Source organism: Schistocerca piceifrons, chromosome 2 (genome assembly GCF_021461385.2).
Source record: "Schistocerca piceifrons isolate TAMUIC-IGC-003096 chromosome 2, iqSchPice1.1, whole genome shotgun sequence".
Lineage (NCBI taxonomy): Eukaryota > Metazoa > Arthropoda > Insecta > Orthoptera > Acrididae > Schistocerca > Schistocerca piceifrons.
The window spans coordinates 185715175-185731089 of record NC_060139.1 but is presented as its reverse complement, the minus strand read 5'-3'; the positions used below and the strand labels follow the sequence as shown (position 1 = coordinate 185731089).

The 15915-nt window shown below is 38.5% G+C and overlaps 1 protein-coding gene across 12 annotated transcripts in view; it reads right to left on the bottom strand.

Annotated features, from left to right (window-relative positions):
- The window catches only part of LOC124773262 (protein bric-a-brac 2-like), a 533990-nt gene that overhangs the window by 358269 nt on the left and 159806 nt on the right, over window positions 1–15915 (bottom strand). Inside the window, exon 7 of one of the 12 annotated variants that reach the window (XM_047249385.1) lies at window positions 6405–7010. The exons of 10 other annotated variants lie outside the window; for them this stretch is intronic. In XM_047249385.1, coding sequence (XP_047105341.1) covers window positions 6727–7010 — 284 coding nt within the window. In that variant the 3' untranslated portion in view covers window positions 6405–6726. Of the gene's footprint in view, window positions 1–6404; window positions 7011–13002; window positions 13693–15915 lie in introns of those variants that run through there. One more of the 12 variants, XM_047249390.1, reaches the window with a different exon arrangement.

Here is a 15915-nt window from a genome sequence, read left to right as displayed (position 1 = left end):
ACTAACCCACCGGGCGGATTTGTGCCGGGAACCGGCACCCCTTCCTGCTCGGGAATCAGTGCATTAGAACGTGCGGCTAGCAGGGCGGGCTTTCTAGTCGTACTCAATACAATGAATATGCTGATTACAATCCTCAGCAGGTAACCTTGGATACATTCTAGAACTAATTTCAGATTTTTTGAAACCAGATTTTAAACTGTACGACATTTCCTTGGGAAGGTACAGTCTTGGACCATAATTTACTGGTTATGAATTGCAAACTGAAACTGGAAAACTAGCAAAAATGTAGAAAATTCAGGAGATGGGACTTGGATAAATTGAAGGAAACAGAGGATGTTAAGAGTTGCAGAGAGAGGATCAGAAAACACTAAACTGAAATGGAGGAAAGGAATGAAACAGAAAATAAATGGGTAGCTGTGAGATATGAAATAGGGATGACAGCAGAGGATCACATAGGTAAATAGACAAGGCCTAGTCAAATTCCCTGGATAAACAGGAGATACTTAAGTTGCTGACAAAACGAGAAAATACAAAAATGCAGCAAATAAAGCAGATGAGAGAAAACACAGACTTTCAAAAATGAGATTGACAGAAAGTCCAAAATGACTAAGCAGGAAAAGCTAAGACGACAAATGCCAAGCTGTAGAAGCATGCATAACCAGGGGAAACATAACACTGCCTACAAGATCTTGGAGAAAAGAGAAGGAACTGTATGAATATTATCAGTTCTAATGGCAAGCCATTATTAAGCAAAGGATGGAAAGTGTCTATGTAAAGAATACAAACTTGAGGACAATTATATAAAAGGAGAAGAGGATGTAGGTGAAAGTGAGAAGGGAGATATATACTGTGAGAGGAATTTAGACAGAACACTGAAAAGCTTACTGGAAACAAGGCCCCTGGAATAGATGACATCCCCGAAAATTACCGAGGTCCTTGGGAGAGTCAGCCATGACAGAAAATTATTCCACCTGGTGTGCAAAATATATGAGACAAGTGAAATACCCTGGGACTCCCGAAAGAATGTAGTAATTCCATTTCCAAACAAGGTAGGTGGTGGTATGTGTGATTAGTACTGAAATATCAGTTTAATAAATCATGATTGCAAAATATTGACATGAATTATTTACAGAAGATAGGAAAAACTGGTAGAAGCTGATCTCAGCGAAGATCAGTTTGAATTTCGGGAAATATAGGAACACTTATTCTAGAAGATAGGTTGTAGAAAGGCAAACTCAAATTTACAGGATTTGTGATTTAGAGAAAGCTTTTGGCAATGTCGACTGTGCTATACACTCTGAAATTCTGAAGATAGCAGGGATAAAATACAGGGAGTGAAAGATTATTTACAACTTGTACAGAAATAGAGAGCAGTTATAAGAGTCCAAGGACATGAAGAGAAGCCGGAGTTGAGAAGGGATTGAGACAGGAAGCAGCCTATCCCCAATGTTATTCAGTCTGTACACTGAGCAAGCAGTAAAAGAAACCAAAGAGAAATCTGGAAATGGAATTAAAAGTTCAAGGAGAAGAAATAAAAAAAAATAAGGTTTACCAATGACAGTCTAATTCTGTTGAGAACTCCAAAAGATTTGGACGAACAGTTTAATGGATAAGATAGTGTCTTCAAAAGAGATTATAAGATGCACATCAACAAAAGTAAAGTAGGGTTATGGAGTATAATCAAATTAAAACAAGTGATGCTGAGGGATTTAGGTTAGGAAACAAAAACAAAAGTCGTGGATGAGTTTTGGTATTTGGGCAATAAAACAACTGATGATTCATCCTGAGGTTGAAGCTCATTGTTGTGTTCTTTTTGCTTAAAAATAAATTTATGTTTTGGATAGGGTTCCACCATAAGCAATAGTTTTTCTCATTTTTATCTAGACATGTTTTACTCAAGTTTTTCTTAGAAACTGAAATTTCTGTCATACAGGTAGTAAAAAGCAATTTTTCTGTTGTCTGATTGAAAGAAAATTAAAAAACCCTCACTTATGATGCTATAACTTTGGAGAAATAAATTTGGGCACAAGAACGAGAACGTTGGGTTAACTTAAGGCAGAATTCGATTCAAAGATAAACAACTGATGACAATACAAATGCTGTAGCAAAGTTCTTGTAGAATATAAATGCTTTAGGATTGAAGGAGACCACTCACAGAAAAGCAGAAGTGTTGAGTTTTCGATAGGCACACACAAAAGAAGGAAAACTTGCTAGCTTTGGAAGTTATTCCTTGATGATCTACAGTACACAGGTACATATACACTCTCACAAAAATGCATACATGTGCCTATGCGGTGCCAGCTGGACTGACAATGCCAAAGCTTCGTTGCAGCAGGTGGGCTGGTTGTGGTGGAGGTGGTGTCATATGGTGTGGGCAAAGGAAGAGGGAAGCAGAAGGCAAGGACAGGTTCTGGCGGGTGAGTGGCTAGTGGCTCGGAAGGAGGCCGAATTGCTGGCTAGCAACGTGGGAGGGAGGGGTGGCAGGTATAGTTGTAGCAGCCATTAGGAAGTGGCACATACTGAAGGTGACATGAGGACATGAATTGGGAGGGGTTATAGGATGGAGGAAGGGTAACTGTTGGGTGGAAGGTGTGGGGACAGCGGGTTACCTGAGATTGAGGCCAGGACGATTACACGATCGGAGGACGTGTTATGAGGATAACTCCCATCTGCATAGTTCAGAGAAGTTGGTGAGGGAGGGGAGGATCAAGAAGGCACAGGCTGTGAAGCAGCCACTGAAATTGAGTATGTTGTGCTCAGCTGTATATTGTGCTGTCAGGTGGTCAACTTTGTTCTTGACAACAGTTTGGTGGTGCCCATTCATCCTGGTGGACAGCTGGCTGGTAGTCATACCAACACAAAAGGCTGTGCAGTGTTTGCAGCACAGATGCTATATGACATTGCTGCTTTCACTTGTGATCCAGCCCCTGATGGGGTAGGGTAAGCCTGTGAAAAGACTAGAGCAGGAGGTCCTGGGTGAATTAACTGAGCTATTCATGCACAGGGATACGATCTCTGTGGCAAGGGGCTGAGAGTGGGAGAGAGACAGGGATGTTGTGTAGGTTGGGTGGACAATGGAGCAACACATTAGGAGGGGTGCAAAGGATCTTGGGTAAGATGTCCTTAATTTTAGAGCAGGGAAAGGGTAATCAAAGCCCTGGTGAAGGATATGGTTCAACTGTTCCACTCCAGGGTGATATTGAGGGTGACGAGGAGGATCGGGGGCACTGCTTTGTGGTTAGTTCTTGGGGGTTGTGGGAAGATTGGGGGTGTGTCAGAATATGGCGTGGGAAGTATGTTTGTGGACTTGTTTTGGGGGATACTGCCTGTCTATGAAGGCCTTTGGCAAACTGGGAAAGGGAGTTCTCATCACTATGGATACATCGTCCATGGGTGGCTAGGCTGTATGGGAGGGAGTTTTTGGTGTGAAAGGGATGGCAGCTGTTGAAATGCAAGTACTGTTGTAGGTTAGTGGATTTAATGTGAAAAGAGGTGGGATGGAGCCTTTAGCAAGGTGGAGGTCCATGATCAGGAAAGTGGCACATTTGGTAAATGAAGACCAGGTGAAACGAATGGGGGAAAAGGTGTTGAGGATGTGAAGGAATGTGGACAGGATGCCCTGGCCCTGAGTCCAGATCATGAAGATATCATCAATGAACTTGAAAAAGATTATGGGTTGGAAGTTTTGGAAAACTATGAAGGTTTCCTGTAGACTGGGAATGAACCTGTTGGCATAGGAGGGCACCATGTGCGTGCCCTTAGCTGTGCTGTGGATTTGTTTGTAAACCTTCCCTTCAAATGAAAAATTGTTGTGGGTCACGATATAATTGGTAATATGTATAAGGAATGAGTTGGTGGATCAGGAGTCTGAAGGACATCAGGAGAGGTCATGTTTGATAGTGGCAAGGCAATGAGCATGAGGGATATTGGTGTATAGTGAGGTGGCATCAACAGTGACAAGTAGGGATCTGGGAGGTAAAAGTGTGGGGATGGTGGAAAGTTAGTGAAGGAAGCAGACAGTATCTTTGTTGTGGGAGGCTAGGTTTTGGGCAACTGGTTGGAGGTGTTGGCCAACAAGAGCTGATGATGGACAATGTGGACAGGATATAAAATGCAGACTGGCAATAGCAAGTAAAGCATTTCTGAAAAAGTTAAATCTATTAACATCAAATATAAACTTAAGCATCAGGAACATTTTTCTGAAGGTATTTGTATGCTGTGTAGCCTTGTAAGAAGTAAAACATGAACCACAATCAATTCAGATAAGAAGAGAATAGAAGTTATTGAAATATGCAGCTACAGAAGACTTCTGAAGATTAGATGAGTACACCAAATAGCAGATGAAAAGGTACTGAATCAAATTGGTTAAAAAAGAAATTTGTCGCGAACTTTACTCGAGAGAAAATAAATAAAGGGAAAGACTGAGAGGATTTATAATGGAAGGAAGTGTGGGGGTAAAAGTTGTAGGAGACCAAGGACCAAATATAGTAAGCAGGTTCAACTGGATATAAATTGCAATAGTTATACATATATGAAGGGGCTTGCACAGAATAGACTACCAAAGAGAGCTGCATCAAACCATTCCTTGGACAGAAGACCACAATAATGACAAAACTGCATCACATCACAAAATTAAGCGCCACATCCATGATTGACAGTACGTTAACAATATTACAATACTTGAGGCAGAAAACTGAATCAAGGTTAAGAGAAGCAAAAATGAAGAGGCAGACTTCAGGCTTCTCATTTTTTAAATGTCAAAGATGTGCTTCTCTATCAGCCACGATATAGTTGCTCCTGTTCCAGCAATTGACAAGTTGATCCATGTATTCTGTTTAAGCAATATTAGCAAAAAATAAAATTTTGTGTCCACAAGAAGTATAAAGAAAGCTCAGCTTAGTTTCTTTGCCAGCTTCAACTTTAGTTTATTATCCATCTACATATGCTCCAATCAAAATTACTTTGTGATTGACGTTTCAGGGAGTCGAGTAAAAGGAGTCAGCTGCCATCCAATTGCATGAGGGCAGCTAAGAAAGTAACCATCATTCTAGCATGGTAATAGTAATTGTGCGTGGAGTGCTGCCTTTGTCACATCTGTATGTTGTCTGATTCAGTATGTGTCCAGCTGTGAAAGTATGAACCTCGTCTTTTTCATGAATTCACTTGTTATAACCTCAAAACACACGAGCTGTAATAAAAAAAATCCCATGAAAGTTGATGTGCAAGCAGTAATGAGAGTTCTTTTGACAAAAGACTTTAAATCAATAATTCTGTATTGAGTATTGTGTAAGATCCAAACGTTGCGAGTGAAAGTGTTGTGTGGCAATAGGTCTCATTTTTTAATAATGGTTGAGCAAACACTCATAATGAAGGCAGGAACGATAGGCCTTCTGATTTTGAAGCAATTCAAACGGAACAATTTTGGTCGTGGCCCATACAGCCCAGACTTGACACCAAACATTTTTCAACTCTTCACTCACATGAAGAAGTGCCTTACTTGGCAGCAAATCAATGATGATGATGAACATCAAAATGCCTTGAAAGATTGGCTATGCACAAAGGCGGCAGAACTTTATGAAGAAGGAATTCGTAAATTACGGTATGACAAAATGCTTAAATTTAAATGGTGACTATGTTGAAAAATAGCAAAGAACTGGTTTCAAGATTTACATAAGAATCTTTTCTATGAAGTTTCTGTATGTACAGCCAAAAGGAGGTTACTTTCCAAATGGTCCTCATAGTTCTTTCTCGAGTGCCATATGCCTACTGCATTGCCTGTTTTTTAGATTACATGCAGAGCCTTGTGAAGCATTGTTGGCTGCATACCACCAATACTGTCCTCTATCACTGCATATGTCAATCACAATGTGCTTTTATTCAGAATATAACCAACAATTTTCCATCCATTACATAATTATTTTTTGCCCACCAATCTAACCTCCATGGACAACAAAAAAACTGTCATAAGACAGAGGGCACCAAATCCACATAACGTGCACATACTGTTCGTTACTTTCTGCACAGTGTACAGCAGTGACTTGCTCTAGCCTAATGTTCAAATAAGAAAAGCAATGAATTGGTATATTCAAATAAAATATTAGAAATATTCAACCATGAAACTGGGTGTCACTAAAGCATTGATTATCTTATATTTACGAGTACAAAAATTAGCTGTCTATCACATGTTTTTGCAGCAATAGAAACATTCCAACGGAGGTATTCATATAATTGAGGGAATACTTACCACACAGGCAATTTACGTAAATAATTATGAAAAAATCTGCTGAGTTTCATCTTTATCAGGAATGAAGTGTTGAAGCAAGTCATAGGCACACTAGATGTGTATTGGATCTTATCATTGGTGTTTCAAACGGAAGCACATTGTTTCTTAAACATTTCACACAATAACAATAAAACTGTCTTGCCAAAGTTCTTTCTATGATTATAATTTTTTTACATGTAGCTACAAGTGCAAATGAAATGTTAATAATTAACACACCAGTAAATATTTTCTGGAACATGTTTGCAGTTCTTTGATGTACAAATATTTCCACCAACTGACTATTGTAAACACAATGACTGAGACATGTGTAACAGTTCTCCAAGTCCTTTACATGTTCACTGAGTCACATTTTGGATAATTCATACACTTCTAAGTTTCTTCATGCAAAGATACTCCACTTCAAATGTTTCAATTCAGCTTCCATCATGAAAAAATTGCATGTTTCAGTCACTGTTAGATCTTTCTGACCAGCCTGTTGGAAAAGTACTATGTGCCTTGGCAAGATGTATCTTCAAAGTGTGTATACGACCGAACACTCTGCCACAGATGAAGCATTTTGTTTGTCCCCTGTGGGTGCTCATGTGATGGTACAGGGATCCTGGGTTTTTGAATGTCTTCTTGCAGCATGGACACTCAACAAATGGTGGTCTCTTGACTGACATGGGACTGCGGATGAGGAACCCACGCTCCCAGTAGGTTGGATAAAGCGTCTCTGCTGTTGCACCAGCTAGACCAAAATACTCCACATTACTACAGCACACATAAACATCTGCTAAGGATCACATGCAGCCCAAAATATTGGCCGGAAAGAAAGTCACAAGTCAATTAGAATCTGATTTTACTCAAATGTAATGTTTTGTGAGGTTACAAGTAATGGTTAGGTAAACTTGTTACTATTATACATTTGTTCAGAAACTTTGTACATCTGATAATGAATTATCACCTGTGTACATCACGTAAGACACCTAAGGATTTGGCATTAAATACAACTTCCATTTCTACACTTAAGCCATTTTTTCACAAATCTCACAGAAAGTAAACCAAACGATAGGTTATACTCTGCCACAGAACCATTACACTACAAAAAATGGAATGTATATAATCATGTATCAAGGGGTGCAATGCAACTGTACTATAGAATGAAAAAGAAGGGCAACATAAAGCCACATCTAACAAAAATGTGTCACTGTCACCAAGAGATTGGTGATGAAGAGGGACCAATAACTGAATAAGTTAAGACACATTTGCACAACACAAATTGCACTCCTACACTGAAACATTGCAATACTTTCTTTCCGACCACACTAAGCAAATATTCAAGAAATGATTTTTACCACCCAATTTTCTTTACATTCTGTACATCGACTGCTCATCTTCTGCATTATATCACCCCTGAAGAAAATTGCAGACCTCCTAAAGAAAATCATTATGTTCATTCACCAACTGGGATAAGCACCTGCTAGATAGTGAAATGTCGTATTTACTTGGCTCCTAGATGGCACGAATGCATCAAATAAGTCTGAATTTTAAAAACCCCGGCAAATCCCCAGGATGCTACTTAGGAGATTGTGCAATCATTTACACAAAATTCCACTCTCATTTCTGTTTTACATCTGAATCATGAAGACACAAGAGCCAAAACAGGTTCTGACACCTTACCTCACCCACAATGTAACATTATTACACAAGCACAGAAGGAAAGCAACATCAAATTATGACACTGATGATGATAGTATAGAGGGTGATCAACAGGACATGTATCAGTGCCCAAAATATCAAATGATTCTTACTTGAAATGATGGAAGAGGAGGATTAGTGCCCTATTCCAATGAAAAAGATTTCATTTCTCAGTATTAGTGTCAGTAATGATACTGGATCCGCCAACTAAAATGCAAGTCAGGTATTATAATAATAATCATAGTAATAATAATTCTGCATGTTTCAATTGCCTGGTCATTGAATTAACTTCAGCAACCTGCTAGTCCCTAACCTACCTCAAGTATCTACCAGGGAAAGGGATCTACAGTTTAACATGGAATCCAAACCACATGTCAGTACTGGCAAATATTCACATCATTGAGATGTGAATTCTAAGCTAAAGGTACCCTGGCAGGAAGGGGGGGGAGGGGTTTTTTTTTTTTTTTTTTTTTTTTTTTTTTTGGGGGGGGGGGGGGGGGGAGAAGAAGAAAAGAATTGTTTGATCACAATTTGATACCATGACCTTCCAGATTCCAGGCTCACAATTTACCAGAAGACAAACAGGCCCAAGTCATGCATACAGACACTTGAATAGACATATGTGTTTAATGAGAAGAGCGCAGAGCAGATGCAAGCTGTGACATGAAAGTCTTCAGTGTTTATTCATCTGCATTGTTGCTGAACTGTTTGAATTTCTTATTTCTGCAGGTACATCTAAATACTAAGGCATTTCACAGTTTCATTTTCTATTTTCATCTTTACAGTATGTAGATTAAAAAGTGGTCGTTTCATTTCTGAAGGCTGCATCTGAAAATCTTCGAAGTGTTAAAGAAAAGTGTCTTCTAAATGTACTCTGAAACACAAATGATACCGTTTACAGTATTTTGTGTACGTTTCCCACAAATAATAACAGTTCCAAGGGCACATCAATAACAAGCACATTACAATGGAGGCCGAGTGGTTCCTACAATATGTATGTTGTTTCTATTTTTACACTGTTGTTGCTATTCCAGGTTGAACCACTAAAATATACACACACACACACACACACACACACACACACACACACACAAACAAACAAACAAATCACAACACGAATGAAGAGTTGTGCGACATAAACGAAAGTTGGTAGGTGTGCTATAGAGGATGCAAATCAGGTTTGCGTTAAATACACATTGTAACAGTCTTGAGCTTGAGATTGGATGTAGTGAGTTGATGCAGGTCAAGAATGTCTTTAAGGTGACAAAGAAGTCATTGTCATCACCTCACAGAGCTTGAATGAGGTCTTCTAATTAGGGCTACAAGAAACTGGATGTTCCTTCTATGATGGAGAAAGACTTGGCAGGAATGTAGCCGCTGTACTTGATTGCCTGGCAGTGGTGGTCACGAGAATGTATGGTTGCAGGAAGACCAGGTTCTGGACAGCCATTTGGCACTACCGAGAGGGAAGACCATTGTGCTTGGCGTATGGCTCTGGTGCATTGTACTACACCTGCAGCAGCAATCTGGGCAGCAGTTAGCATCACAACGACACAAAAAACTGTTACAAACTGGTTACTTGAAGGACAGCCCTGTAGCGTGCTTTCCACTGACGTCCACCGACGTTTGGAACTTCAGTGGTGTCAAATGAGAGCTCATTGGAGAGTAGGCTGGAGGCATGTTGTTTGTTCTGACAAAAGCTGGTTCTGCCTCAGGCCTGTGACAGCCATGTGTAGATTAGAAGGGGGCCAGTTGAGGGCCTGTAACCAACCTGTCTGTGTACTAGACACACTGGACCTACACCTAGAGTTATGGTCTGGAGTACGATTTCCTATGACGACAGGAGCACTGTCATCATCATGCCATGCACCATGACTGCAAATCTGTATGTCAATCTAGTGATTCAAGCTGTTGTGCCGCCATTCATGAACAGCATTCCATGGGGTGTTTTCCCACAGGATAGCATTCACCCATATACTGCTACTGTAACCCAACACGCTCTACAGAGTGACAACATGCTGCCTTGGCCTGCACAATCATCAGATCTGTCTATAATCAAGCACATATGGGACATCAACAAACAACAATTCCAGCATCTATCACAACTAGCATTAACTGTCCCTGTGCTGACTATCCATGTGCAACATGCATGGAACTCCATCTGGCACTGTACAACACAATGCATTCATGTTTACACACATGCATTCAACCCTCTGGTGGTCGCACTATTTACTTATGTACCAGCATTTCATAATTGTAATGTCTTGTTTCATGCTTACATTAACTTGGGATCTTGTAATGTTGATCACTTAAATATCTTACCTAGACAGAAGATTCCCAATTTCATTACTCTACAATTAATTATTTTTTGGCATTGCAATTTTTTCCCTGTCAGTCTACTATATGAGGTTAGCAGAAATTAGTTATGCCAATTTAACTTTATTTCTATTGTGTTCATTCACTCTGTCATACACCCATCATGTGGAACAAGTCCAGTTAACTAACATAGTAACAGCAGTAGCAAACACTGCTGGCTATTTCCATGAAGTGCAATGTACAAATGACCATGTTCTTTCATAAAAAGCAATTCATTTCCAACTGATAAACCAGAAGTGGTCACTCAAGTAAATGTTTACAGTTCTTTGTTTTTTACAGACAATTAACACAAAAGATCCATGAAGAACTGCATGGAGATTTCTGAATATAAATGTAAGTTATAAATAAAAGCTTGGGCCCGAACAGACATCATAAGTATATAACTGGAATGTAAGATCATCTACTGTCCAATTTCACTGATTAGTTCAGCCTTGTGTAGATCACAATATCCCTCTTTGAACGATAAAATTGAGGTCTACTGCCATTTTCCCAGTATCTATACCATATAATTTTATTACTAATTGCTGCAAGACATTTTCTGTCAGTGTGACTCACTGTGGCTTCACTTCTCTTTATTTTTCAGGTTCTAGAAGTCATTCTGCAACTAAGTATTCTGCATGAACACCTTTAACTCACATTGATTTGTTTTGTGGACGAGTCTTCTTCCTTTTCAATTTCTTAAATATTATTGTACTGAGCTGGAACTACTTGCTAACATTAATATTTTCAATTTCCGATTGTCTCAAAGATGGTGTCAGCTCATGGAAGGTTCATGTAAGTAGCTGAAGCACAACAACACTGTTAACATTAAATTATTTAAGAATTTACTACCGGTGACTGAAATGTTACTTATAACACAGTTTTTCAGATTTTCATTCTACAGTTTACAATTAACATTCTCATTTAATTAGGGAGACTTGTCTGTTGAATAGTATCTAAGATTCCTGACAAGAACTAAAGGAAAAAGGAAGGAAGATTAGGGTATAACATCCCATCGGTAATGAGTTCATCAGAGACGGAGCACAAATATAATTGTTGAAACAATGCTGACAGAAATTGGCTATGCCATTTCAAAGGAATAATCCCAGTTGTCTGAAGCGATCTAGGGAAATAACATAAAATCTAAATCTGGATGGCCGGCCACTGATTTGAGCCATAATTCTCCCAAATGCTAACCAATGTACCATCTCCCTCACTCAGCCAACAACTGACATGTCCTTTCACAACAGAAATTCATAAATACAAGTGCATTAAAAGGAAAAGCAACCTTGGAAAGCCAATAGAAACATTACACAAACCCCTGTTGGATCAGGTAAATTAAATCTAAATGCAAAAAAGTTACCACTCCATTTACATACCCACAACGTTTAGATAATATGACCAAATAAAAATTAAAAAAAAAAATTTAAAAAAAATTTAAAAAAAATTATTTGGAACTTCAGCACCCTTTGACAACATAATGACGATAATCACACATATTGATGCAAGTTATCTGATAGCCAGTAGTATACACAATGTGTCGCCCAACAATGAGGTATTTCTCTTAAAACAGAGATATGCTATATACAGCATGGCTAAAAGACTGAAAATTACACACATTACATAGTTACAGCAGTGCACAACTGTTCTCATTTCCAATAACTGTTCATACGAAAATAAAAACAAAGTCCTAAAAGGAATTTTTGCAGCCCTTTCTATCAGATCAGAACTTGACACATAATAAGTAACAGTATGCTGAAGGTGAATTCACACTGGAATGACTTTTCTCCCTCCAAAATATACATCAGCCCATTATGTGATGGGATAGACAAAGCAAGGAACAGAAAGAAATACACTTACCCATGTGTAATTTTCCATGCAGATCACTTATTTTTCAAATATTAAGAATACCTTCCCTTTAATTTCACGTCCATCAGGCATAGGAAAGAAAAAAGAAAAGAGGGAGCCCACCACTGCAAATATCAGGGTACAAATCTATCACACTGAAAAAATTGTGTGCATGACAATTAACAGATAACATTGGTAGCCATCCCCGCAACGAAGAAGCAGCATTTGTGTACCACTTGATTCACTCAAAATTAAGGAATCGAAGCCTAAATGTCTATGTTCGTGAACAAGGGCTGCCATCTGCTTTTTAACAAGCTAAAAAGTGAGCAACTACCAGGTATAATATAGCAACATTAATAGACAAAGTGTACTAACATGCTACTAATTATAGCTGTATTATACAGTTTCCACGTCCTTTTATTTGAAGTAAAGAACAAAGTGTCTAGAAACCCTAATACTAGAGCAGTAGTGTTTTCACGTCTAAATTGTAATGTTCTATATTTACTTTTTAATTTATGGTAATTCTTGAAAAACTTTCTAGGACAGTAAGTATGCATTCTTCAAAATTTAGTTTGACTTTTTAACAATTTTTCTGCGGCTCACCAAAGTAAGTAAAATGAAATTGTCACTGATACTCTTGACATTGTACTTTATTTTACAATTCAGTTACATATAACTGTAATTTTTCTTCTGTTTAGCAATAAAAACTGGGAAATAACAATCTGAGGACTATTCTTAAACATGGTAAAAAACTGTCATATGGGGGGGAAAAGAAAGCACAAGCAAAAGCGGCTATGTGAATGCACAGAAAAGTTTTCTTTTGTTTACAATGTAGAATTTCATGCTAAAGAAAATTTAGAATACTAATACAGTAAAGAAATAGCAAACGAGTAATTATTTTCAGAGCCACAAAGAACTCAATAAAACTTTTTTTTTTCCATTCTCCTGTAAAATCAGCTTCAAATCACATGGCCCATTTTGCAGGCACTACATGTCTAAATGAAATGTACAAAACACTTGTCAATATAACAACTAACAGCCTATGAAAATTGAACAGTCACATAAAAATAAATACTAAATAAATAACTGTCAAAATTGGCAACACCACTAAATGTTTACTCCTTTCTGGTTGTTCATATTCTTTCAAGAGGCTGAAATTACTATTCAACTATCTATAGTTAGCCTCTTTTCTACCGTCACTAAAAGAAAACAATCAGTCACAAACAGTGTAAGTGAATATGATTAGCAACATGCAGAGCATCACTTAAGTTCAAAGCTTCAGTCTGTTGTTATATTATGGATGAGGTGCATATGGATCTTGAGGTAGTATGTCCTACTAAACACTTTTTGGCAAATAGGGCACAGGGTGTGACCACGATGGAGCCGGCGGTGCATCGAGAGGGATCCAGAGTGCTTGAACACCTTCCCGCAGATGTTACATGTAAACCTGGGTGGTATGTTACCCTTACCCTGTTTACTTACTGCATCCGGAATTCCCCAGCAGCCTAGCGACAGGCGCTGGGGAGAGTCTGGAGAAAAGAAGATAACATTTCAGATTATATAAATACCAATATGGCTCTCACATCTTTTAAGCTGGACCTCTCTTTACACAGCACTGTATAAAGATTAAAGTGTTGTTGCCCAACCGAACTACAAAAAGTATTTCTGTAAACCTATTAATTATTTGGCATATTTAGTGAGAGGCAAGTTTCTTGTAATTATTGTTTGGAACCCCTGTAAGTACAATGGCTACAAAAATAACATTTATTTTCTACTTTAGTCTCTCTTAATCTGAAGTCCAGTATATCTTTTGACAGTCATGTCACCATCATGTGGTGAAATTCATTACTCATATTGTGGGCTACAATTGTGCTATGCTTATGTGATATATTTTTGGCAGACTGTGATGAGAAAACAGAAACATTACAATATTATATACACAATTTATGCATGATGACTTGGGAACACTGCATGTGTTATTGGAAAAAACTGCAACCATTCATATTTTTTAAAGACTAGTTATTTCTCAGCAACTATTGGGTTGGTGTATAAGTTCCTAGTGTTTTTCCATAAGTTTAAAACACATGGCAGATACACAGAACAGCAGTTTCAATCTTCAATAAAACACTCTCCTTCACTGTTTACAACAGTCTGCCAATGCTGGGGTAACTTTTCGATTCTGCAACTGCAGAAATCACATGGTTTTGAGGTGAAGAACTCGTCGAGCCATGATTGGATCACATTTTTATCCAGAGAGGAAGCTCCTTGAGTGTTCAAGAGAAAGCAGAAAAGGTGAAAATCTGAGGGCACAAGAACAAGAGTGTGAAAATGACTTTCCAACCCCACTCTTACGTAGTGTTGTTTGTCAGCCTAACAGAATGCAGGTGGTCATTACCCTGTAATAGCTTTAGGCAGCCTTCCTGGTCAATGTTCTTGGATTGCGTCTGCAAAATGTCTCAGTAGTTGAAACTAAATGTGAGCAGTGATGGCTACACCTCTGGAAAGCAATTTGTACTACGCCATACCGTCACTGTTCTACCAGATGCACAACATTAGCTTTTGTGGATGTGCACATGTCTTTGTCTGGGAAATTACTGCTTTGTTTGGAAACAACCATTCCTTTCTTTTCCTTATATTAGCATAAAGACATCATCTCTCATCACCAGTAACAAAACAGGATAGGAATGGCTGGTGTTGCTCACGAGCCAATAGACGATGACACCAAGCAGAGACGTAAATAAGGCCAACTCTCTGATTTTTTGTTGTTTTGGCTTAGAGCATGCTGTACCCACACACCACTCACCCAACTTTTGAACCTTCCCCATTGCATGAAAATGTCGCACGATGTTGGAATGATCACAGTTCATCATATTTGTCAGTTCTCAAGTACAATGACATGGATCACTGTGGATTGATCTTCATCAAATCCCAAAGGTCGTCCTGAACATGGAGAGTCATTAATGTCAAAACCGATCCTCCTTGAAACGTGAAAACCATTTTCTTGCCGTGCTCTGTCCAATGGCTTAATGCTTTCACCCCTCTACCACTGAAGTCAAACAGAGAAACATGTCTGAAATGTTCAGATTTCTCCACTTGGCACTCCATTTTCTAGCATCCGCAGCTCCATTCACTTTTTCCAAAGACAAAATGACAATATGTAAACTCACGTAGCAAATGACAATCGATAAATAAACCCACAGCAACCGGAGCACCAACATGCAAACCAAAAACCTACAAACTTATGCACCAACCTAATAATTACAGGTCAAAACAATATAACTGTAGTTAATGTTAATGGCTCAATAGTGCATGAAAACACACAACCTTGTTGTCTCATCACCAACTCCCAAACAGATTCCATGTTAGCACACTACAAATGAAATCCACAATGTAAATAATGATGGCACGAGTATCAAGGCATGCACTGGATTTTAGATAAGGAGTAAATGAAACAGAAAATCAATGTTGTTTGCGTATGACCTAATCAGTCTGAGCCCTAAACAAACAATTCATCACTGGTGAAGCGCCCTCTTTTTTTTTTTTTTTTTTAACAATATACTGCGATAACTTCTGCAACTGTTGCTCAATTAAAGGTATTGCTACTCTCATCACATCGTTATTTCTGCTTTACTTTTCTTAGTAAGCAGAAATATGTGTATCACATTTAAGCAAAGAAAGCATTCACCTGAAGAAATGGATACAGGGCTTCCTTATAAATTTATATAATTTTCTGACTTTCCTGTTTCATATTG